The following is a 24624-nucleotide window of genomic DNA, read 5'->3' as shown; positions in this document are numbered from 1 at the left end:
TTTGCTATAGTAAGCAAACCAGTAATACAATCCATGTAAGACACTTAAGTCCATGTAACTGCACCTAAGTGTCTATAGGACAGCTCAATAGGACATAAGATTTCACTCATTTGTGCAGAGAAACATAAGGCTTGTCCTTTGGAACTACCTACACCAGCTAAGTCATGCTGAAGTATTTGTTTGCCATATAAATTCTCCACAATGTTGTACAAGACAAGCAGAAGATCTGAGTTCAGGTCCTATCTATGCTTACTAACCATGTGATCTTTAAGGTCAGATAGGTTTTGTGTGGATATGTATGCTATAAGCAAACTAATCATTGTACATAATTGAGGCAAATGTATGGGGGGTGCTGTTGCACACTCACAAAAAAAGATTGAGAATGGCTGAGAACGAAATATCTATACACTGTTCAGCATCTCACCGTGAGCACTAGTCCCTCTGGGAATGAGAGGAGTGAGTGTTGCTGCCCCAGATTAGCTTTCTGGAGAGAGGGGGAGCCCAAGATCCCTACATCTAAGAGAATGTCTTTGGCCTGTAAGACTTCTACCTCTCCACAATCCCAGTCCACTTTCCCTCAGGAACTTTCCCCAGAACCTCAACAGTTCAGACCCTGTGGCTCACCCAATCTTGGGGGCAGGACCTCCGGACTTTTCCATACCTCAGATGAGGCCTGCATCAAGGGGACAGAATGGCACCTGGTGCCACATGCCTGAAACACTGAACCAAGGCCAGAGACTTTGTTTCTGATTTCTGCTCCACGGCTTGCTCCTAAAGCCAGTATATGCTGCTTCTCCACCTTCCCAGCCCTCCTTAGTGCCCTGGCTGTGGTTGCAGCATGCAAGTAGGCCTGCACAGCCCTACTGTCCTGTACCTCACAGGCAGGCCTTCAGGGTCCCTGGCAGTCACATTGCCCACTTTAGTGCCTATGGCAGCATCCTCTCTGACTTTTGCTTGGAATACATGTTGGGGAAACACAGGGGCTTCATTCACATCTGTCAAAATCAGCTTGAATGAGGCAAAAGAACTAGCATTGTAAAATACGTTGTCCACTAGTGGTTCAGGATTTTCTGCTTGGAATACAATGCTGGTAACTGGTTCAGTTTCAAAATCGAGAGGCTGTGGAGGAGAGAGAAATAGGAGAGATTAACCTTGGAATGAATAGCTCCCTTAAAATATTCATTTCTTTAAAAAACTCTACAGTCTTAACTGAAACCTACTTCTGAAGAAAACCATACAGAAAAACAAAAGCATGGCTTTCCTTCAGGTGTTGTCAGGGTGCTGAGTGTTTTCATGGACTGTCCTGGAAGAGAGAATCTAGCACAGCCCCCTCCTCAGGTTCATTTAACCCTGGGGCATCCAGTTCATCCCCTCAGCAAAACCTTGATTTTCCTCAGGCAACGACAACTATGAAACCATTCATGCAACAGAGATGTCCATGTGGTATGGGGAATTCAGAATCCAAGACCAGAAATAAGACTTTCTAAGAGAGGCCATGCCAGGAGAAGGATGTGTTCCCATTCCATCTGGCCAGACAGGACCATGAATAAGAACAGGACACTGTTTAAGGCTCACATGTGGGAGAATTTAACAAGCAGGCTACCTAAGAAGAAGGAAGGGTTGATTCGGAAAACAGTCCATTCCCAATTCTGGAAGTTTCTAAGCACAGGCTTAACTACATGTGCCATCACAGGAAGACTTAGCTATCCTATGAACAATTGGCTCCACTGGGGCATCATGCCCCCTCTAAGAAAAAGTCTATGGTTCTACAAGAGGAGAAAGGCCAAGAAGGGGTGATAGCCCCTGCCACAGGCTGCTGTCTCTGGACTCAAGGATCCCATAGGACTCTGAACCCCTGGAAACTAAAATATAAATTATATTATATATATATATATATATATATATATGTATATATATATATGTATATATATATGTGTGTGTGTGTGTTGTTGTTGTTGTTGTTGTTGTTGTTGTTGTTGTTGTTGTTTTAGGATGAGGATATGTGGGCTTTTAAAATCCCATTCTTTATTTGTATGAACGTGTATATGCATGTTAGCACATACATGCACAATACATGAACCAAATCGAAGGACAATGTGTGGGGGTTTGTTCTCTCCTTTTTCCACATGGGTCCAAAGGACTAAACAGGTTGTCAGAATTGTGGAGTAAGTGCCTTTTTCCACTGAGCCATCTTGCCAGCCCCAGTCAGCTTAGTCAAATTCTCAAAAGGACCCAAAACCTCAGAAACTAGGACAGACCAATGCAAAGCCTTAAAGGGATGCCATAAATTAAGGAAGCAGCGTCCATGATTTTATGCAGGTGTATGGCTCTGGAGGACTTGAGACAGCTGGGCCTAACCTTATAGTATTTTTTCACCAGTTATACAGATAGTGATATCCATTCATGGAGTACAAGACAGACACAGATCACATCGACTCAGTCTGCCCTTCTGACATCTGAAGGACTTCTTCTCCCCCAGGAGTTGATCAATACTGTTCTCATCCATTTCGCTCAGCCCACCATATAGCCTAAAACAGATGAACTTTTCCTTCTCTGCAACTACACAGTGTCCAAGCCAGGCATTTAGCTGTGTTGTTCTTATTTTGTCTCACCACTGGCCATCAGCTCTGTGAGAGGAAGAACTGTAGCATATTCCACTTACTTCTCATCTCCCTGGTACACTGTACCCATAGTCTATCAGTTAGAAGATACATAGATAAGACTTGATCCTTGAGAGTTTAGATGGAAAGAAAATTGTAGAGACCATCCTTTCCCTGCAGAAACCCCTTACCCGTACACATATTCTGGTAACTCAACCCCTAATTCATAAACCCAATGAGAAACCTGAAAGAGAGAATCATAAAAGTCAAGGTCACTCGAAGTAAAGCCCAAGAATCGATGACATTTGTTTAATCATGTGAATATAAAAGGAGAGACTGTTCATAGAGATAAGTGCCCAGTGGCTGACGGGCATGGGTTCTCAATGGCTTATTGATATAATGATCAATAATCTAATAGGACCCTTCTGTGCTCAGGAGTTCTGGGAATCACTCTGAATCCCAGAGGGTGACTACAATAGTGTCCAACTAAGGTTGGTGCCCAGTACACCCATCAGGAAGGAAGAACCCTTAGGAAGTCAAGACAAGAAGACAAAAACAGATGGAACTCCAACTTGATGTGCCAGACTCAAGTAGACATTTTAACTATCTACACACCTAGACAAAGAAAGCCTGTCTGTCTTTGTCACCACAAAAAGCCCTGAGTCTCCTGCCTAACTATTCCATCCACCACTACAGTCCTAGAGCTACAGGGGTTAAGGCAATGAGACCTCATATCTACAGATGAAGAGGAGTCTGTTGTGCTAGAACAGAACACACAGGCAAAATGAGAAAGATGACAGAGAACGTTAGACATCAAGCCAAGACCTGGGACTTTATTCTTGACCTGCAAGGTCAGGCTGTGTTTCACTATTCCCTCAATGCCTACTGAATAGAGGGACCAGAAACAAGGGAGGCAGTCTACAGATGAGCAGTTGTGCTCTCTGCCTGACTTGCACATCTGAGTACTGCCCAACCAGACCTTCTGCAACAACAAAAAGTTGGAAGGCACTAGATACCAACTCTGAACAAACACTGCTGAATCCATCCATTCAGGTTTTCATAGCACTGGTGGCTGGAAGCCAAGTCAAGAGATCCATGGGGACACATTCATCAGACAAGCAGAAGACTGCCTTTGTCCAGACTTGCCCTCTGCACCGACTGCCTTAAAGGTCTAGTCATTGGCTTAGATTTGATCTGGAAACAGATAACGTGCTGAGAGCAAGGGTCCAGGACAGGACATTTCACTTTTCACCACACAGAAACCATATGTGTCCTGGCTTTCCAGCTGATGCCTGAGCTAGTTAAAACATCCATGACTCAGGAGTTCAAAAGGACTACCTATAATGGGGAAGGGGCAAACTTTTATATAAAAAAAACCTCCAAATTCCAAAAAAGGAAGGTCTCAGGAGATATACTGACATACCAGGAATAACTAAAATAATAAACAATAACGAACACCATCCCTCATTGCTGACATCAGCTCAGCCATGAGAACATGACCATCCACTGGCCCGTGGGGATCAGAGAAGATGGATCATCTCCATAAGCTGTAAGTGTCAAAGCGTTGCACAGGAGGCTTTTCAAAATCCTGGATTTCTGGGCTTTCCTCTGAAGAGGCTGTGCTACAGGCCCTGGTTGAGGGGCATGTTTAGTCACACCCAAATGTGATTGACCTTTGAAAGCAACTGAAGCTGACTGGCCCCTTACATATCCATAAACAAGAGCATACAAGCAAGACCAAGCCATTCTTAAGAAACCACATTATGGAGTCTATAACTGATATAAACCACCAGTGTAATTTGTGTTTGGCAAAACCGTTACAGGTAAGGGTAGAGAGATGGTTTAGTGGATAATAGCACCTGCTGCACAAGAATCTGAGCTCCACTCTCCAGGGCCCATGTTAAAAAAAAAAAAAAAGAAGAAGGCTAGGCATGGCCATGTATGTAGCTGGAGACAGGAATATCTATGGGGCTTGCTGGCCCTAACATGCAGGTTCAGCAGTTGCTTATGTGACTATTAGTAATTGTACATGAAACAAATTTCCATTATTCATTCAGTCAAGCAACACTTGATACCTCCATGTACCATGTGTCAAGCAATATTCTAGACATGGGAATTACAGCAACATACAAAATAAGGCTTATGTGGACGTGGACAGACAACAACAACTCTCCCCTGCAGAAGGATCCAATCACCACACATAGTCAAGGCAGCTGGGATGGCACATGATAAGATACCACAAAGAAGAAAATGGCATATGGCAGTTGTTTACTGGAACAGGCATCCTCCTATCTGCCCTAAGTCCCTAGAGTGGTGGGAGGAGAAAGAGAGTCATACCACCATGCTTGCTGGCACCCACTCCTGACTCTGAAACCACCCTCTCCTTACCCTTTCCAGGTTTGCTCTCCATGTAGAAAGCTGGGCATGGAAGGGGAATCTGTGAGGGCATTTTCTCCAAATGTCAGACTTCCACAGAGGCTGTAGGTGTTACACACTGAACTCTGCTGAGCCCGCACCTTTGTCAGATTGGGTATAAGTGACAACTGTGCAATCTTTTCTTGTTGCGGTGACTAAATACCAGATAAGAGGCATTGTAAGGGAGGAAGGGTTCACTTGGGCTCACAGCTTAAGGAGAGACACAGCCCAGCACAGTAGGCTGCAGTGTCTGCAGTCAGAAAGCAAAGAATTGGATAGCAAATAAGGCTGGTCTACAAAACTTCTCAGCTCTGGCCCTAGTGAACCACTTTCTCCACACCCTGGAGGCTCCACAACCTCACAACACAGCACCACCAGCTTGAGACCAAGTGTCCAAACACATGAGACTGGGCAACGTTTCATATTCAAATAGCAGGTGCCCACCTGTGGCTTAGCTCAAAGCCACCATTACTTTTTCCTTTGTTCTTTCTCACTTTCTGTATAATAACTCTACCTGAGTACTTTCAGCTTTCCATTACTGTTGTTCAAAACTGTCCTGGGCTTTTCTTATGCAACCCCAATCAACCAGCAGTACCCCCAGCAGATTCTCTGTTGTACCTGTCCTCCATTTAACCAGAAGGCTTCACACTCCCCTGTGAAAAGTGCTTTAACTCAACATCTGTTGGATGATGTTTTATGCTGGTTCCTAATGAGTCATTGGAAAGTAAAATATATAGAGTCCCTTAATTTCAGATAAAGAAGTTTTAATATAAAAGTTCTATAAAAATTTTAATATAAAGTGAGACATGCTTTATATAAAAATCATTCATAGTGTATTTATGAATCCCAACTGGCAACACTAAATACTTGGTCAGTTAATGACACATTACAGCTAGTACCTTGACTTTCTTTCAGGGGGCAAGAATAACAGAATGTGCCAGGAACCCACTGCCAAACCTGAAAGATCACTGTGACTATGTCACTTCTGCCTGTTGGTCCTGACACAACCATAAGTAGATTAATCTACTTCATTTACTTTATTAATAATCATTAAGTGTTGCTCAACTATGTTCATAGCAGCTTTATTCACAATAGCCAGAATCTGAAAACAACCTAGATGTCCCTCAACAAAAGAACAGATAAAGAAAATGTGGTACATTTATACAATGGAGTATTACTCTTCTGTTAAAAGAAATGACATCATGAAATTTGAAGGCAAATCAATAGAACTAGAAAAAAATCATTCTGAGTGAGGTAGCCCAGACCCAGAAAGACAAACATGGTATGTACTTACTCATAAGTGGTTATTAGCTGTAAAGGGTAACCATGCTACAACTCACAGACCCAGAGAGACTAGGTAACAAGAAGGGCCCAAGGAGGTATGCATGAATCTCCCAGGGAAGGACAAATAGAAGAGATTTTGTGGGTGGACTGGGAGCAGGTGGGAATGGGACCATGAGGGATCAGGATGGGGGTGAAAGGAGGGAGAGAATACTAAAAGAGATGACTGGAAAGGAGGACATTTCAGGGTCAGGTAGAAACCTAGTGCAAGGGAAACTTCCAGGAATCTACAAGGATGAACCCAGCTAAGACTCCTAGAAATAGTGTATGGGTAGCCTGAAACAGGCCATCTCCAGTGATCAGGCAGGACTTCCAGTGGAGGGATTAGGACACCAACCAAGTTATACAACCTCCTTTGAACTACAGTCTTGTCCTGCCTATGGGATATATGTGTGTGTGTTGGGGAAGGGCATAATGGTGGTGCTGAGATTTTAGGAATGGCCAACCAATGACTGATCACCATTAGAGTGAGCCCACCCTTGGCACTGCCTGGAGTGTCAGGACTCAGAGGCTGGATGGTCCAGAGACCTAGGATCCAACCAAACATGATTAGAGAAAAAAAGTGTCAATGTAATGATACCCAATGATATTCTGATATACTCATAGATTAGTAACTACTCCAACTGTCATCAGAGAGCCTCATGCAGTAACTGTTGGAAACAGATGCAGAGACCCATAGCCAAGCATTGGGCCAAGCTCACAGAATCCTGCTGAAGGGAGAGAGAAAGAATTGTATGAGCTAGTGTGTGTGTGTGTGTGTGTGTGTGTGTGTGTGTGTGTGTGTGTTGTTGTTGTTGTTGTTGTTGTTGTTGTTGTTGTTGTTGCTGTTGTTGTTGCTGCTGCTGCTGCTGTTGCTGCTGCTATTGTTGTTGTTGAAGGACATCACAAGGGAATCCACAGAAACAACTAATCTGGGCTCATAAGAGCTCATAGAGTCTGAACTGACAGCCAAGGAGGCTGCAAGGTACCAACCTAGGTCCCTTGTTAGCTTGGTCTATTTGTGGGACTCCTAGCAATGGGAGCAGAGGCTGCCCCTAACACTTTGGCTGGCTTTTGGGAACCTATTCTTCATATTGGCCTTGCCCAGCCTGAATACAAGGGGAGGAGCTTATTCTTACTACAACTTGCTAAACCATGCTTTGTTGATGCCCATGGGAGGCCTGCCCCTTTCTAGACAGAAACAAAGGAGGAGTGAATGGGAAGGAGACACAGAGGGAAAGTAGGGGAAGAGAATGGGAGAAGAAGGAGGAGAAACTGAAGTCAGGATGTAAAATTAAATGAATACATTTAATTAATAAAAAATAATCATTAAGTGGCTTTCTACCTTTTTGATCTTGACATATCCTGCATTGGTCTGGGGATCTGTGATGACTTCCAGTCTCCCCTCAGGGTCTCCCTGGACAACCTTGTACAGGATTTTAGAACTTCCAGTAAAGGGCTCATCCGCATCCGTGGCTTGGATGACTAAGATGGTGGATCCAACAGCTGTGTCTTCAGGAAGAGTCATGTTTCCATACTGAGCAAGAAATAGGAAGGGGAAAGGAAGAAGAATGTCCACTGTCATTGAGCTTAACTGCCACAAGGCAAGCGTCTCGGGTTCTGGACAGAGGTCACAGCTGGCATTAACACCCAGCACAGTTTTCCTCTTGATGAACAATTTACAGTTGGTTTTAACATTATTTGTACCCTATGAACTGAAATCTATACCAAAGAACATAACATCTTAGACATTCTAGAAGGATTCTAAAGTAGATTTCCCCTCCAACATCCAATGTACTCAAGAACTACAAATATTTGAATAATAATGATATAAATAGCCACAATATGTGAAATGCCTCTGATGTGACTTGGATTCTTGAATCAACTAAGGAATAGAGATTAGGAGCTCAAAACACTGAAATCAGAGTTGGCTACAAATCCTAAACTTGCTATTTGTCAGTTAAATGATGTAGTTACCACATTTCTTTAAAAATGGGCTTGCTCACTTCTCTGATGGGAAAATGCAACCTACCATTTTAAGAGAGATGGTGCATGCAAAGCCCTGAATGGCTGGTACACCGTGCTTATGAAAGATGAGCACCCTAGAAGGCAGCAAACTTACCAGTGATATTTGACAGAGGAGCCAAGGGCTAACATGGTAAATCTCACCCAGGTCAACATGGTATGATATAACTCAAACCTCAAAAGCCCATATTCCTCATACTCCTATAAAGCATACTGACTCCCCAGAAGCTCCAAGATCCACTCTTCCTGCTTCCTGAGATTATTCATGATCTCAAAAATGGTAACAGTCAGGGTCTAAGAGAAGATACTGGCAGCAGAATAAGCAAGCCCACTTTCTCTCCAGCCAGGTTTGCATCTCCAAGCTTTTAAATTCCCCACTACAGAATTTTTCTGCTCAATCTACTTGACCACTGTCTGGTAAAATTCAAGGAAGTCGAGACACTAGGAAGGGATAAAATGCCCAAGAGGTTAGAGGCTGAGAAGAAATAAGTTCTTTATTTCATGCTTACTTAACCTCAGTGCCTGTTAGACAAGATACGTCCCATCACACTTCTTACAGTTCTGAGCCTTACCATAAATCAATTCCCTTCTTTGTCACAGCTTTGTCCCTGTTGATTTATGGACATCATCAGAGGGCTCTGGGCTGCCTCAAAACTGACTGCTAATATAACAAGCTAGTCAAAAGGTCTTCACTCTCCCTTGAGCTAAATAAATTAAGACATCCCTTTTAAGGGAATGATGATAATGCCACACCATGAGTACAGCATTTGCCTTGATGTATTTTATATTGATACTTCTTACTCTATGCCCAATTCTAATTCTTGCAAATACATGGAACACATTCTTTTCAGACTTAAGCCAGAAACTGACTTTTTTCCTTTCCCTTTCCTCTTACCTGGTTAAATGCAAAATGAGTTAAAGTTGCCAGTACTTCTGATGTTAATATTTTATCCCAAATGCTTGGATAATATTAAATAGCATTCTACCTACTGTCTGTTACATACAAAAATCTATGACAAATTACAAGCAGCCATTCATCTTTCAATTTGAAGAAGATTGTGGTTGTAGCTGTTAAGTAGCCTTTGGAATAAGTAAGCTGTGGGCAGGAGTTTATAAACAGACATTCCCAGATACAGGCAGTACATCCTAGTGTCCCTGACAACTCATGCTAAAGATGGTACCTGGCTTTTGTTGCTACATTCACCAGGCTACCCGGCACTTTGTGTTTTTATTTAAATTAAACAGTAATATGATCAAAATAAAGATAAAACAAATGGTGACATCTACTCACATCTGATACTTCAAAGATGGGGATCTGATCATTGATATCAATAACGTTGACTTGCACAGAACAGAGGGTCTTGAAATCTGAAAACCAAAGTCACAACAAAGAATTCTCACTGGAAATCATTCATAGGTAGCAGGACTTGGTAAGGAATTATTGGCAAATGATGTGAGAGCTGCTGCAACAATTGAACAGTTCACGTGAATGGAGGCTGCTCTGCTCCCCTCCTCACCCACAAGCAGGTCATTAAGAGGAGGTGGAAGCCAGACTGGGCCCTGAGATGCTGGGTTCCCGAGCTTCCCACTGCCCCCATCCAAGGGAAGACTGTATCGCCATGCAGGATGACTGCCTTTCTGCAAAGCAGTCTCCCTTCTGGGACAGGCAGATGTTATGTCCAAAGCAAATCCTTCCCTTGCGGCAATGCTACCAAGCATCCTACAGGCTGCCTTTCCTTCTCTGAGTACCTCTGCCCAGCATCAGTACCCCCCAGCATGCTGGAGAGGCTCAAGGCCACCAGTGTTCCTCTTCTCCAAGTAAAAGAGAAAGTAGCATAATTCATCTCCAAAGGGGGCTAATAGGTGGTTCAAAAACCCTGGGGAATGGCACAGGCTTTAAGGGTGGCTTGACAAGTCAAGGACCAGTTAGAACTAGTAGTTGGATCCTAGGTCCAAGATGAGCATGGCTGGCAGGTATGTTATGAGAAGCTGTCTAGGAAGAAAGCCAGAATGATGGAGGAGAGTAATTTACTGAGGGAGAAGGGTACACTGGGACTCCATTATTTGAATTCTGGCTCTTCCATATACCAGAGATGTGAGAACATGAGAGTGTCACTGTAGGTCTCTGTGTCCCATCAGCTTATCTTACATACACAGTGTGGGGAACAACAAAACCAAGGTCCTCATCCTAACACAAATGTTAGTATTCTAAGTGTACCAAGCCCTGTGTGACAGGTCTTGCCTCTATTACTCATCTCATGTCATAATCACTACATGATGTACATACTATTATCATCCTCATTTACTTTTACAAATGCAGAAGCCAGGAAGTAGAGACATTAGGAAACCTGCCTAAGATCATACAAGAGATAGTAGGGCCAATTTCCCTTGTCTTTTCCGTGCCCTGTTAGCTTTTTATTCTGCTCTGTGTTTGGATCCAGGCTGTATGAACCTCATTGGTGATGTCCTTGTTCTTCCACTAACACCTAGGTTCTTCCCATGGGCACTTGGCAGGAGACTGAAGGAAGGACAAGAAGAAAGTGGTGGCATGTCCCTCTTCCCTGTCTGAGCACAGGTCTTCCTGTCTCCTGAAGTCCTTTCAAGCTTCATGGTGGTGAAGCGTCCCCTGTCTCCCCACATCATACCTCTTGCTAGCTTCCCTTGACTGCTTCCTCTAAACTACTTTGGCCATCCCTTTTGAAAAAGCCCTCCACTTCCAACTGCCGTCCTCACTGTTCTGCCCACAAAATCACCCCCAGAGCTTATGCTCAATGCATCAGCTATGAAGCTGAATACAATTTCTAATCTGATTATAACCAAACAGACATTGATGAAAGTTGGAGCTGATCCCAAAACATCTGCAGATATAAATGGGTTGGTACAGGGCTCTGAAATTATTGGCTCTAGTCTCTGCAAAAGCCTTGTTTGGGACATGATGGGTTTCCTGCTTACCAGGCTCTTTCTTCTTATTTATGTGTGCATAAGCACATGTACTCGTGTGTGTGTGTGTGTGTGTGTGTGTGTGTGTGTGTGTGTGTGTGTGTGTGTGTGTGTCTCATGTATCATTCCTCATTGCTATCCACCCTTTTCTTCTTGATATGGGATCTCTCACTGGCCTGGAAGACACCAAATAGACTAAGCTGACTGGGCAAGAGCCCTGAGGAAAAGTTTGTTGTTTCTCACTTTCCAGTACTGGGATTACACATGTGTGTAACAAAGCCCTGCTTGTTTAATGGATACCTGTAGAGATCATAAGTGGATGTTGGCTCTTCTGGAACTAGGTTACAGGCAGTTGTGAGCCACCCACCATGGGTCCGAGGAATCAAACAGGGGTCCCACGGGAAGAGCAGCAAGAGCTTATAACCACTGAGCCATTTCTACAGGTCCTCTATACACTTACATTTTCAAACTACTTCAGGTTCTGATGTCTTTGTACATGGAATCCCCACTCTTCCATAAGTTATCCTCAAAACTCAGCTCACCTAAACTTCGGGAGTTAGGTAAACTAACCTTCCAGGCAGCCTTCCTTGCTCTCTCCCTTATCCATGGGCTCCCCTGTATGTGCCCCTATAACTTGTTGACTGCTGTGTCCATCTTTCTTGATCTTTCTTGACAAAAGGAGAGCTCCCTTAGGAACAGACACTGGGTCTTGTTCATCTGTGCACCCCTAATGCTCTGTGTGGTACCTTTGCAAGGCAATGATCAGATACTGAAAGCAAGGGTGGCCAGTCATGTGAGTCTGCCACTTTACCAAGGATAGGGAGGTTTATTACACTCACCTCACTGCACCTTTCAACACAGTGCTAAACAGCGTCAGACCCTCACTATGCACCAAGTTATTAGCTTTCCTGGGAACTTGACAGACAGGCATTTTGTATTGGAGCCTGCTAAACTCAAGTTCTCCCAGGATTATCAACAATGCAAATAATGAGGTAAACATATGAACCAAGGTTCTTTTCTTTTCCACATCTATGCAAGCTGTGGTCCTCAGAAAACAATTGCAGACCTATTTCATGAAACAGTTACCTCGGAGGAATCCGAGCGCTCCAGAAATAGTAACACATTTGTCTGTGGGTGTGGAGATGGGTTTAAGAACGGGAAGTTTCCATGAGATTCTTAAAGACTCCTCTGACCCAACAGAGGTTAAGAGCTACCCCCTTTGGCAATCTACAAGGATTAAGGGAAAACATCTCCTGGCATTGTGTAGCAGGCACTGAGAAGCTGACAAGAAAAGGCAGAACACTCCAAAGACATATTTCTCCACCACTTTCATTTGCAGATATTTTAAGTCTGGAAGCAAGGAAAGGGAAGAGAATGTGCTTTCCTGGTTTGTGATTATGGTAGCTGTAAGACTGTGCATGGCAGACTTTTAACAACTCTAATAACCTGGTGGCCACACTGTTACGCTCTGACCAACATTGCATTTTGCACGAAGGCCTCATCTCCCATAGGCTGCCCCCCAGCCAGTTGTGATGTAAAGATAGGCCCATCCCCAGAGATAATGCACTGCAGAACTCAGACAGCCATTTGGAATTCTCCTCAGACTTCTCCTGGTCCAGAACATTCTCGACAGTGCTCCTTCCTTCACGAGCAAGCCAGAGTTACTGTCTGGTGATCTCCAAGACATCACTGATTCCCTCCCATTCTCCTCAATGGCAATCCCTCTGAGACATCATTGGATCCCTCTTGACTCCTGTTTCTCAGAGGACCAAAAACAACAAAATGTTGCCTGATCCGCACCAATGGCTCTTGTGAAAACACCACATCTGGGTTTCTCAAACTCACAAAGGAAGCAGAGAGTCTACTGGCATGTGAACATCCTCTCAGATCTTAAGTAGAAGGAAAGTCACTGTCTACTCAGCACACAGGGGCAGGACTCACCTCTGTCAGCCACCTCGACTGTCAAGTTGTACTGAGGATTGTCTTGCTTCTTCAAGGAGCGTTTACCTAGCTGGACCTTTCCCTCATATTCTTGAATGAGAAAGAGTCCATCTGAGGGAATTTTGGGGGTTTGGTCTACAAGCTTGTACTTCAAAATACTGTTGACGGTGTTTGCTTCATCCATGTCGTGTGCAATAAAGAACCCGATGCTGCTACCTGTGGAGAGGAAAGGACACCCACTCACATCAGCTCCATGAGATTCATAAGCCCGCTTCCTAGAAACCATGGGGAGCAATTTGGGGTGGTGAACAAAAACATTTAGAATTGTGTTGACTCCTTGCATTTTTCCATGGAATGCCTTGTGGAACACTATGGTAGATTAGTTAACCAATGCTGGCATAAAGTATGATGGACTGAAAGGCTTAAACAAAAACCTGCTTTCTCAGAGTCCTGGAGGCTGGAAATGTGAAATCAAGTGTTGAGAAGGTAGCTTTCTTCCAAACTCCTCGCCCTGGCTGTTTCTTCCTCCCTATGCATTTTCTCTCTGTACCTTGGCATCCAAATTTATCATAGGAACTCCAGTCAGATGAGATTAAGGCCCACCTTTGGGTCCTCACCTTACATGCCTGTGTCTGCTGGTGTATGTAGGTACATGATGATGTGGAAGTCTAGAAAGGGGTCACAGAAGCATTAAGGAAGACAGGCACATGGCATCAGAGGCTCTCATTTCTTACCCATGTTTTCATTCTCCTGGACTTCAAACACAGTCACCTCAGATGGACATGTTGGCGGGTTATCATTAATGTCAATAACTTTCACATGAATTTCCAGTGGGAATGCAAGTGGTTTTCCATTCTCATCCTTGGCAGTTGCAAAGAAAACATGCTGCAATGTCAAGATCAGAGTTAAGACTCCTTCACTGTCCACTTTAATAGGTAGAGAAAAGTAACTTTCATTTACCAACTCTCGCCTTAATGTAAATGTACTTAGAACTGAGAAATGGGGGGGGGGTCGGTAAAATGTGTTGGGCTTGTGGGAAAGTTATGGAATTGTTGTGTCTTTAAGAACTCATAAACTTCTAAGATCTAGAACACAGGTTTTTTTTTTAATGTACAATTAATTTTGTGCTCAATGGAAAGCAGACACAGGATCTGTCTTGACACTTGTGACACTTTCCATCTTACTTACTGAGTCCTTTTCCTCTCGGTCCAAGGGCTGAGTCACATAAATATTCCCTTCCTGGTCAATAGAGAAGGGGAACTGTGGCAGCTTCTCCTTGTTGATTAAGGAATAGTGAGCACCTGGGTCATTCCACTGCACCTGCATGGCCAAAGTGGATGGTGAGCAAAGATTATACGGACAAACAGACCAAAAAGGCAGTAAGCAGCTTCTTGAGTCTCACTTTGGAATTTCTCACAACTCTGTCTGCATGTCAGTGATTTCTTAGGACAACTGAGCAACACTTAAATTGTTTTCAACCTAAACTAATTTTTAAAATGCACAGAAAAGAGAATGCTTCCTTCCCTAAAGCAATCCTTGCAAACACATGGAAGAGTCCATGGATTGTTTTCTTCCAGGACTCTGATGGCACATAACATCCATTTATGAAGCAAAGTGTACTTTACAGCTGTCATACTCTATGACTAAGCCATAATATATGATAATCTTCTAGAAACCACAATTCAGATGAATTGAGATCAATAGAAGATGCCTTAGACCAGTGGCTCTCAACCTTCCTGATGCTGCTCTGCAATCCTTTAATACAGTTCCTCGTGTCATAGTGACCCCCAGCCATAAAATTATTTTTGTTGCTACTTTATAACTGTAATCTTGCTTCTGTGATGAATTGTAATGTAAATATTCAATAAGCAGGATATCTTATATGCAACCCCTCGGCCCTCAGGTTGAGAACCACTGCCTTAGACTCTTATTCATTTTGTCCAGACACATGGTGCATACATGAGGTGCACTCCCTCAAATATTTAAGTCTGGAAGATTTCAGGGATAAAAGGAACTGCCAACCCCTAGAGTTATTTTACAAACAACAAAAAGTCCTCTATAGAAGTACTATATCAGACCTGATACATAGACAGGCCTGCTTGTTACTAACAACATGTATTGAGGGTTTACCACATGCCCACGATAAAGCAGCCATATTTCACACTGCTTGATGTGATCAATAAAACACCACAGCATCTCCTAAAGCAAGTGGGAGTGAAGTCTCCTCTCTGACAGTTTGTGTGTGGGTGTGCGTTTGCTCATTTGTGTGTGTGTGCAAGTTTTCTGCTAGTGATGATAAACTCGAGAGATGTACGGCCTTGGATACTCAACTTGCTTTGTAATTACATGATGCAAAATGTACCTAGTACAACAATGAGAAGGCCACAAGTGTACGTCCCTATACCACAGGTATGGATCTTAGCTGTAGGTGTCACTTGGACACTACCTGGGTGATTTTGATGGGGTGAGGATCAGTTGAGTTTTCTGTAATCTCCACAGGCTCTGGTGCTTTCCAAATGTTCTCCCTCACGGTAATATCCACAGATGTGGTGTCGCTGAAGGAATTCTCACTCTGGCCCCCCATGTCCTTCACTGAGACCACCAGGTTGTAGAAAGCATTCTTAACTGGATCCAGTTCCTGGGATCCTAAAGCAAGTAAAGGAGGAGAAGAAGAAAGGACACGTCTCCAAAGATGACAGACCTTCCTCTGACTGAGATTCACAAGGGGCTGGCCTTGACTTACCTTCTTGGGTAAGCGATATCCCCCCAGTTTTATTGTTGATCTGAAAGTACATAACGTTGTTGATTGAGGGAAGCTGGATGACAATTTGATAAAAAAGCTGGCCGTTGAGAGTAGTTGCATCATCCAGGTCTGTAGCATTGACATACATGAAAGGCTTTCCTGGTAACAAAGCACAAACAGAAAAAGAGGGTTAAATTGTCCCCTGCAGAAGGGGAAAGGGTCACGATCCCCTAAGCAAATTGAGAGCATAGGAAGAGGGGGGAGGGAGCTACTAGTATGAAAAGGGAAGAAGAGGAAGGATGCAGAGGTCATGAGGGAGCAGAAAAGTTGAGTCAGGTGAAGAACAGAGGAAAGGATATGTGATAGGTAGGGCTTTAGTTGGGGGGGGTAGGGGAGGGAGAATGGAACTAGGATTGTCATGTAAATCAATCTTGTTTCTAATTCAAATTAAAAAGATGAAAACAAAAGAGGGTTAAAGCTTAAATCATCTATATCCATGATTGCTGCCTGAAATGCACAGATAAAATGGGAGGAGGTGCCGAGTTCCTGACAGTGGAGAAGTGAATCTTTCTCTTGTTCCCTCTCCCTACAATAGGGTTTCTTCAAAGTATCCAGGAGCCTATGGGAGTCCCTGGGCATATTTCAAGAAATTTTACAATGTTAGAAATCACATGTGAAAAAAGATCCATTTAAAAACAAGATAATTTGATAGGTTTTAATGTAAAACACCATAAAATATACCATTAATGATTGCTACTCATCTGCAAGAAAAATCCACTTCTCAAGATTGGTTATTATATCAGAGAATGTCCACAATATCTGAATTTACTATTAAAATGTTCTTTACCTAAACTACAGATGTGTGTGAGACGAAGTTTTTGTCATGTTCTACTTCAAACAAAATGGCATATAGTAGCATCATGAATGTAGAAACAGACCATTAGCCCAGTTTTTTTTATTTATACAGACATTAAAGAAATTTGCAAAGATTCAAACAATGTCATTTTTCTCACTAAATTATTTTTGTCTTGAAAAATATACTTTTCATTAAACTCTCTGTGTTCTTTTAAATTGTTAAATAAATAAGTGTTTAAATTCCTAAGACAGTCAGTGCTGGTATATGCTAACCAATACTGCACTGGGCTCACCTTCTGAAAGCACAACTTTGAATTTCCAGGAATTCTTGAGTCAATTACTTTTAATTTTTTATAAAGTTGATTATAAAAATTATGCAAATAAAAATACCATACACAAAAGCTAACTAGACCCAAAGTCCATAAAACTCATTTATTAATAGCACTAGTAATTTGAAATAGGTCATGGTAGAGAATTTGTACCATGAAATCTGACAAACGCTACAAATCATTCTCTCATTCACCCCAAGAGAAACAGCTATTAAACACTGCCCAGGATACCACTAGGTATAATTCACAGGTTTAAAATTTTATGTAAGTTAACACAGAAGCCCTGAGCCCTCCAATTTTTGAAAATCACTTCTCTAGAAGATTTGATTCATGGAGAAGAAAGATGTTACCATCTGGAAGATTCTGCATATATGACTGTTTGGTAGACCAACCAGGAGACAAAGGACAGGGACAGTGCAGCTATCCCTGAATGCTTACTCTTGGCCACTGAAGACTGAGAAAAGGAAAAGACTGAGTAGCACAAATAGTTACTTGATACGAGCTGATGGAAATATCAAGAGAAGGAGTGGGTCACAGCTGGGTGAGAGCCATTAGCAAAGGAACCAACAGCAGCGCTAAGCATCCCACAAGCTATGGGAGAGCAAGCTCCTCTTTCCAGACAATTCTTGGGTATTCTAGAACTGCATGGTGTTTGAGAGTTCACTAAAGAAGCATAGTTTTGCCTCTCACTGTACTTTTGGCAAGCTCTGGAGGCGCCTTTAAAGACTTCCTTTGTTTGTGATTATGCGGGGGGGGGGGGGTAAGTATGAGCATACAAATGTGGGTGCTCACAGATGCCAGAAGGCACTGGATCCCCTGGAGCTAGTTATAGGTGATTGATTGAGAGCCACCCAGCACGAGTGCTTGGAACTCAAATCAGGTCCGCTGAAGAGCAGCAAGAGCTCTCGCTGAGCCGTCTTTCCAGCCCTCCTACAGACATTTTTATTGTCACAGCTTTAGGGGGCGGTGGTTTCAGCATCCTACAGTACACAAGACTCAACATGGCCAAGGATGGGGGACTCTGGTCCAGAGCAATAGGTCCAATCAAACACATTCAGATCACTATGAAGTTCACATAGGTCAGTAAGTTCGTGAGGAGTGATAATGACAACTGTCAGCCACACAATCCCATTCTTCTATCATACACCCTTTCATTAGTCCACAGACATATTCAGGATCCTGCCTATTACCTGGGCGAGAGTTCTGCCTCACTGAGCCTTCATATCTTGACTGGAGAAACGTGGGTCGATTGTCGTTGATGTCCTTGACTTCTATGGTGATGGGGACTGGGCCTTCCACTATTCCTCCTTGAGAATTCAGGGCTGCAAGCTGTTGGTGAAGAAAAACAAAACAAAACAAAACAAAACAAAAAAACATGTCTCTGGACTTCAGATCACATGCCCAAAGGCACTTAAAGGAACTTAAAACTCAAAAGACCAACGACCTGGTGAACACAAAAGCCCAAATTGTATGCTGCTAAAATAGGGGTTGGATCAGTTAAGCCAGCATGATGATGGCAACAGCTTGCCAGCCATGAAGGGTACTGGACCCAAGGCACATCCTGCCATAGATGATAGCATGCCATGACTCCTTAAAGCTGGCACAGTGGTCAGTCTACAGAGTCTGTGGCAGGTGACAGACAGCTGCTGGCTGGATCTTTTTCAGTTACCTCTTTGCCCTTCCTAGCTATTTAGACACCCACAGGGAAGCTTGGGGCGGGGGAAGAAAAGGAAGGGTATTTCCAGTAGGCTTCTGACTATCAGTTCCTTCTGCTTTCTGGGGTCCCAGTGGCTCTGCCCAGCATTGATGCTGCCTTCATTTTGGGTGTGGAGCCCACCAAACAGCCACAGGCCAAGCACCAGTGCACACCAGAGGCTTATCACTGGGGTTCAGCCCCAGTACCTGAATGACCACAGGTATCTGCTGACTTTGGCCATGTAAGGCCACAACCCTCTGTAGTTGGTTTTAAAGAGGGGGGAAGGGAGGGAGGCAGCCAGGAGGGAAGAGGGAGAGGGGCGGGAGGGAGGAAGGTCATATGAGGATTGTGCAGTTTGCACTAACTTCGGGAGTTTCTGGGTGACTCCAGGAGCAAGGGTGCTGCAGCGGCTGCAGTCCTATCCCTCTGGCCTCAACTCACCTGCAGATGATGCACGGCCCTTGTTTCTCTGTCCAGGGCTCTGGTGTAATACAGAAGTCCATCCCCTTCTATCATGAAGATGCCATCTGTCTCCCCTGTTAGCTCAAACCTCACCGCTGAACTGTTGGCCTTAAACTGAGAAAAAGCAAAACACAGATTAGGCTCTGAGGAAACACACGTTGTAGAATCTGTAGAAAGTTGCCAATTTCAGGTTTTCATTCATACAAGCACTGAATAAGAAACCTTGGGCCCTTTACAATGGTGTGTGCTGAAAGCTTGTAGCATTCAGAACACGTTTCTCCCAGTGCAGTATTCCACTATTCAACATACAGGGGAAGGGCCATAACACTGTAAACTGTGGCTGAGGCCGAAGACAGAGGATCAGGGAGTTTACTGTGCGATTGTCTTCTAGTAACATCAACATACTGCATAGATTATATCTAGAATATCTGTGTATATACATATATGCATACAATCATAATTAGTGAAAAAAGAAGCCATGTATTTGAAGGAGAGTGGGGAGGGGTGTGTGAGAGGGTTTGGAGGGAGGAAAGGGAAGGGAGAAATAATAATAATATAATAATATTATAATAATATTATAATAATATAATAATCTCAAAAAATGTCAGAGAATTCATGCAAATGGTTAAATTGCACAGAAAGACAATTATTAGGAATCTGACTCTATGAGAGACTAAAATAAGGCATAATTGGCTTTGGAATCAATTAGCTTTATTTAAAAGGTGCTTGTTAAAAAAGTCCTGCTTTAAATTATTTAAAGATAAATTTAAGTGCATAATGCAGTTACTAGCAGTCATACCCAGTGGGAGTTATCAAACTGAACTTTAAAGGATAAGCGATGTATGCTGTGGACTGCTCTGATTTACAGGAACTCTTTTTACATTAGACTAAACTTTATTTAACAATGAAAAAAAGAATAGTGTTTGCAAAATCTTGTGCTGGAGTGACTGGATACCCAAATGCTAAAGAAGTGTCATTATCACTCATCACAGCCTGCACCAAAACAAACTGAAGACACACAAAACCTTAAATGTAGGAAGTAAAACTGGAGAGCACCAAGGAAACCACACAGAACCCCCTTGTCTTAAAGGGGCAGTGGTTCCTGAGATGGCAAAATCATGAACAGAAGACAAAATCAGTTAGACCACATAAAAACTGGAGACTTGTATTAAAAGGTCAATATCCCAAAAATGAAAGCAGAGCCTACAGAATGTGGGGAGACAGAGATGATGATAAGGATCCCCAGAAAGAAATATATGGAACTGTCACAATAAAAAATAGGACAATGTTACTTAATAAAAGGGCAAAGAATTTGAATAGACATTTCTCCAAAGAAAACAAAAGCCATGAAGACACATTCAGTCACCACTACTCTTTGGGTGTCTCAAGTTCTGTAGCGGTGACAAACCGCTACAACCAAAGGCAGCTTGGGGAGGAAAGGGTTTGTCTGTCCTACACTTCCCTATCATGGTAGGCAGAAACTCAAGGCAGGAACCTGGTGGTGAGGGATAATTCTCTTGTTCACTGTAAAGATTCGTCATTCGTATTGGTTTAATAAAATGCTGATTGGCCAGTAGCCAGGCAGGAAGTATAGGTGGGACAACCAGACTAGGAGAATTCTGGGAAGAGAAAAGGCAGAGATGGAGTCACCAGCCAGACTCAGAGGAAGCAAGATGAGAATGCCTTACTGAGAAAAGTTACCAAGCCATGTGGCTAAACATAGATAAGAATTATGGGTTAATTTAAGTTGTAAGAGATTTTTAGTAATAAGCCTGAACAATAGGCCTAACAGTTTTTAATTAATATAAGCCTCTGTTTATTTGATATTGAACACCTGCAGGACCTCGTGGGACAGAAACTTCCATCTACAACCTGGAAACCGGGACTGATACAGAAGCCAAGGAAGAGTGCTGCCTACTGGTTTGTTCCCTGCAGCTTACTCAGCCTGCTTTTTTCTACCATCCATGACCTTTTGGCCAAGAGTAATATTGACCACAATGAGCTGGGCCTTCCCATATCAGTCATCAATCAAGAAAATCCCCCTATACACTTGCCTATAGGCTGACCCTGTGCGTGCATTTGCTCCATTAAACTTCCTCCTTCCCAGATGACCCTAGCATGTGTCAAGTTGACATTTAAAACAAACAAACAAAAAACATCCAGCCAGCACAGTGAGAAAAGCAAAATAACAAACACTTGGAAAGCTATAATAAAAAAAGAAAGACAATAGCACTGCAGCAGATGCAAACAGACAATGCTAACAGAAATGTAAAAGGACTCACTTGCCCACGAGAAATTCTGTAGATCATCAAAAAGTTAAACATAAAATGAACCTGTAAGCTGCATGATCAGCAGAAAATGGCCAACAGAAAAGTAACTCAATGGCATCTTTGGAGGTTCCTTGTCTCACAGTGTGGTGTTGGGACTGTTCTTTTTTATAAATATATTTTTTCTTCCTTTCCCCCCACAGATGCAGTTTAGTGTTTTTATGGGATTTCTGAGTGTGCAAATGAGTGGGTCTCTTTCTTGTGCCTTCTCTTGGGCTCTTTTCATTCTGTTTGTTTTTTCCTATTCTGATGTGTTAGTTTTTTTATCTTATTTTGTTTTATTATTATCCCAGTTTGGTTTTTTGAGACAGGGTTTCTCTGTGTAGCCCTGGCTATCCTGGAACTCACTATGTAGACCAGGCTGGCCTGGAACTCACAGAGATCCACCTGCCTCTGCCTCCTGAGTAGTGGGATTAAAGTTGTGTGCTGCCACCACCTGGCTCACCTGTTTGTTTTCTAATGAGAGACAGGGTGTAGATGTATGGGAGGAGATGTGGGGAAGAACTAGGAGGAGTAGAGAGTGGGGAGACCCTAATCAGGATAGATATATATATATATATATATATATTCATATATATCCATATATGAATTTGATGTTTCTCCAAAAGGATAGAAAAGTTGTTCTCACGAAAAAATTGTACATTAGTGATTGTCCATAGTAGTTTGCCCTTCACAGTGATAAGTAAAAAACACCCAAATGTTCAACTGGTATGTGAATATTCAAAACATGGTATAACAACTGTGCAATATACGCCATTCAAAAGAGTGAAGTTCAGACACATGCTGTAACTTCAATAAACATTGAAAACATTGTGGTACATAAGAGAAGCCACCCACAGAGGACCACGGGTAGCATGGTTTTGTTTCCATGAAAGGCCCCAAATAGATGAATCTGTAAAGACTGAAAGCTGATCCATGATTTCAGGAGTTGAGGCAGGGAAGGGCTGAAGAAGAATTGCTCATGGCACAAGGCTTTTCCTGACGCTGGCAAATACCCTGAAAAATTTGATGGTGTGATAGTATTCTAGCTTTGTGACACACTGAAAACCACTGAATTATATTTGGTTTCTTTTGGTTTTTGTTTTTTTGTTTGTGTGTATGTGTGTGATGAGATGGAGGATAAGTGCAACAACACCAGGTTGTCAGAGGATAACTTTGTGGAGTTTACTTGGGTCATCAGGCCTGTCCCACTGCATGTGCACACTCACACACAATAAACATCAAAAAATGCTTAAGGAAAACTAACTCTTAATAGTACTGCATGGGAACAGTTTCAGTGGATGAATTTGGAGAAGCATCAACATTTTTTGCCCTTACTTAAGCAGTGCCCTATGCTTCCCACTGGAATATTTCAGTGACCCAAGACCATTCCACTTGTCCCCTAAGCCTTCTGTGTTCACCAGGCTCACTGATGAACACATGTAGGGAATGTCTTTCCAAAGGCCACCAGTGGTACTTAGTAGTGAACACAGAATGAAGGGCCAACCTAGTCTACGCTGAGTCAGAAGCCTGCAGACTTGATGTTCACAGGCTTCCACCCTCAGCTCTGGACTGTCTGTCGCTTTCTTGCTAAACAAACACCTCTACCATCTGCCACCAATGACTGCTTCCTTCTATGCCTTCTCACTCACTCACTCACTCACTCACTCAGTTCAGAGATGCAGAAACCTGCCTGTTCACCCACTACCATCCTCCTTGAAAAATCAACTTTGCCTTTACGGTTTTTAATCACAAAAATGATATTTGAGCAGATAGGTATAGTAATCGATTCAATATATATATATATATATATGTGTGTGTGTGTGTGTGTGTGTGTGTGTGTGTGTGTGTGTGTGAACTTGTGCATGAAAAATATATGAAAGTGTTATTTGTCAATTTCAAAATAAATAAAACTCATCACTCTTCTACTGCCCTCTGACTGCCAGCCTCTCATCAGACTCTTCCATGCATGGGTTTGCTTTTTAGTTCCTCTTCTAACCACTAAGTTCACATGAAAAAATGAACGAAATGTCAAGTGTGTGAAGTATTGTATGCGTAGGAAATGAGTGAAGAACGCTGGGGGGACTCTAATGTGCTCCTGGGCAGGGCAGAAAATGAGGAAGATTTGTGAACCTAGTCTGTCCAGCTTGCAGCCAGAGGGAAGATCTTTCTGACCAGAAACGTAAGCCAAGCCCATTTGTGATGTGCAGGATACTGGTGAATTGTCATGTGCTGTTTAAGCTTGTTGAACATGGACTCTGGGAGCAAGGAGGATTCCTGTCCCAGATTCCAGCATGTTTATTTCAAGTGTCCTCTAAGACTTGTCGGAAATGAGCTGGCCTCCTTGACTCTGTAACAAGGAAGCAGCAGGAGAGCAAAATAGCACAAGAGTAAAAACACTGTGCCCTTGAAAACAACAAAGAGCCAAACTATTCTCACCCAAGGTCACTACTGTTGTCCCATATTATAAAGATGCTTGCAATGGAAAGAGAAGACAGAGCATTCTCAATCTCTAGACAAAATGCTCTTCCTGGACCTTCTGATGCATTTCCAGGGTATTTCAGTGCCCTGGGGAGCTGAGGTTCCTCACTCCACCTTCGGGCTAATCCTCCACACTATGTGCATGTGTGTGTGTGTGTGTGTGTGTGTGTGTGTGTGTGTGTGTGTGTGTGTGTGTGTGTGTGTGTTAAGAGTTCAACATCAGGAGTCTTATTCTCCACATTGTTTCAATGATGCATGTTGTATGTGGTACGTGTACATGAGTGTGTGTGTGCACACTGTACATGTCCCTGCACACACAAGGAATCTAGTGCAGAACACTGGGTCCCTTTGCTTGCTGCTCTCTGCCTTACTGCCTTGGGACAGAGTCTCTCACTGAACATAGAACTCACTGACTTGGCAACACTAGCTGGGCCAACAAACCCTGGGGTTGTCCCACCTCCTCTCCACTTTATCTGGCTTTTTTTTGTGTGGGTGCTGAGGATCCAAACTC

General features: G+C 43.0%; 1 protein-coding gene across 1 annotated transcript in view; it reads right to left on the bottom strand.

Moving 5' to 3' along the window:
• Positions 1-24624, bottom strand: part of Cdh17 (cadherin 17) — an 80932-nt gene that overhangs the window by 17735 nt on the left and 38573 nt on the right. The window contains exons 4-13 of the mRNA XM_027403525.2: positions 19306-19440; positions 18359-18497; positions 15985-16143; positions 15688-15887; positions 14430-14561; positions 13976-14126; positions 13242-13457; positions 9652-9728; positions 7681-7872; positions 875-1119 (exon numbers count right to left, since the gene is read on the bottom strand). Of these exons, the coding sequence (XP_027259326.1) occupies positions 875-1119; positions 7681-7872; positions 9652-9728; positions 13242-13457; positions 13976-14126; positions 14430-14561; positions 15688-15887; positions 15985-16143; positions 18359-18497; positions 19306-19440 (1646 nt within the window). The remainder of the gene's footprint in view (positions 1-874; positions 1120-7680; positions 7873-9651; positions 9729-13241; positions 13458-13975; positions 14127-14429; positions 14562-15687; positions 15888-15984; positions 16144-18358; positions 18498-19305; positions 19441-24624) is intronic.

Source organism: Cricetulus griseus, chromosome 2, assembly GCF_003668045.3.
Source record: "Cricetulus griseus strain 17A/GY chromosome 2, alternate assembly CriGri-PICRH-1.0, whole genome shotgun sequence".
Lineage (NCBI taxonomy): Eukaryota > Metazoa > Chordata > Mammalia > Rodentia > Cricetidae > Cricetulus > Cricetulus griseus.
This window is presented reverse-complemented; position numbering and strand designations above follow the sequence as displayed.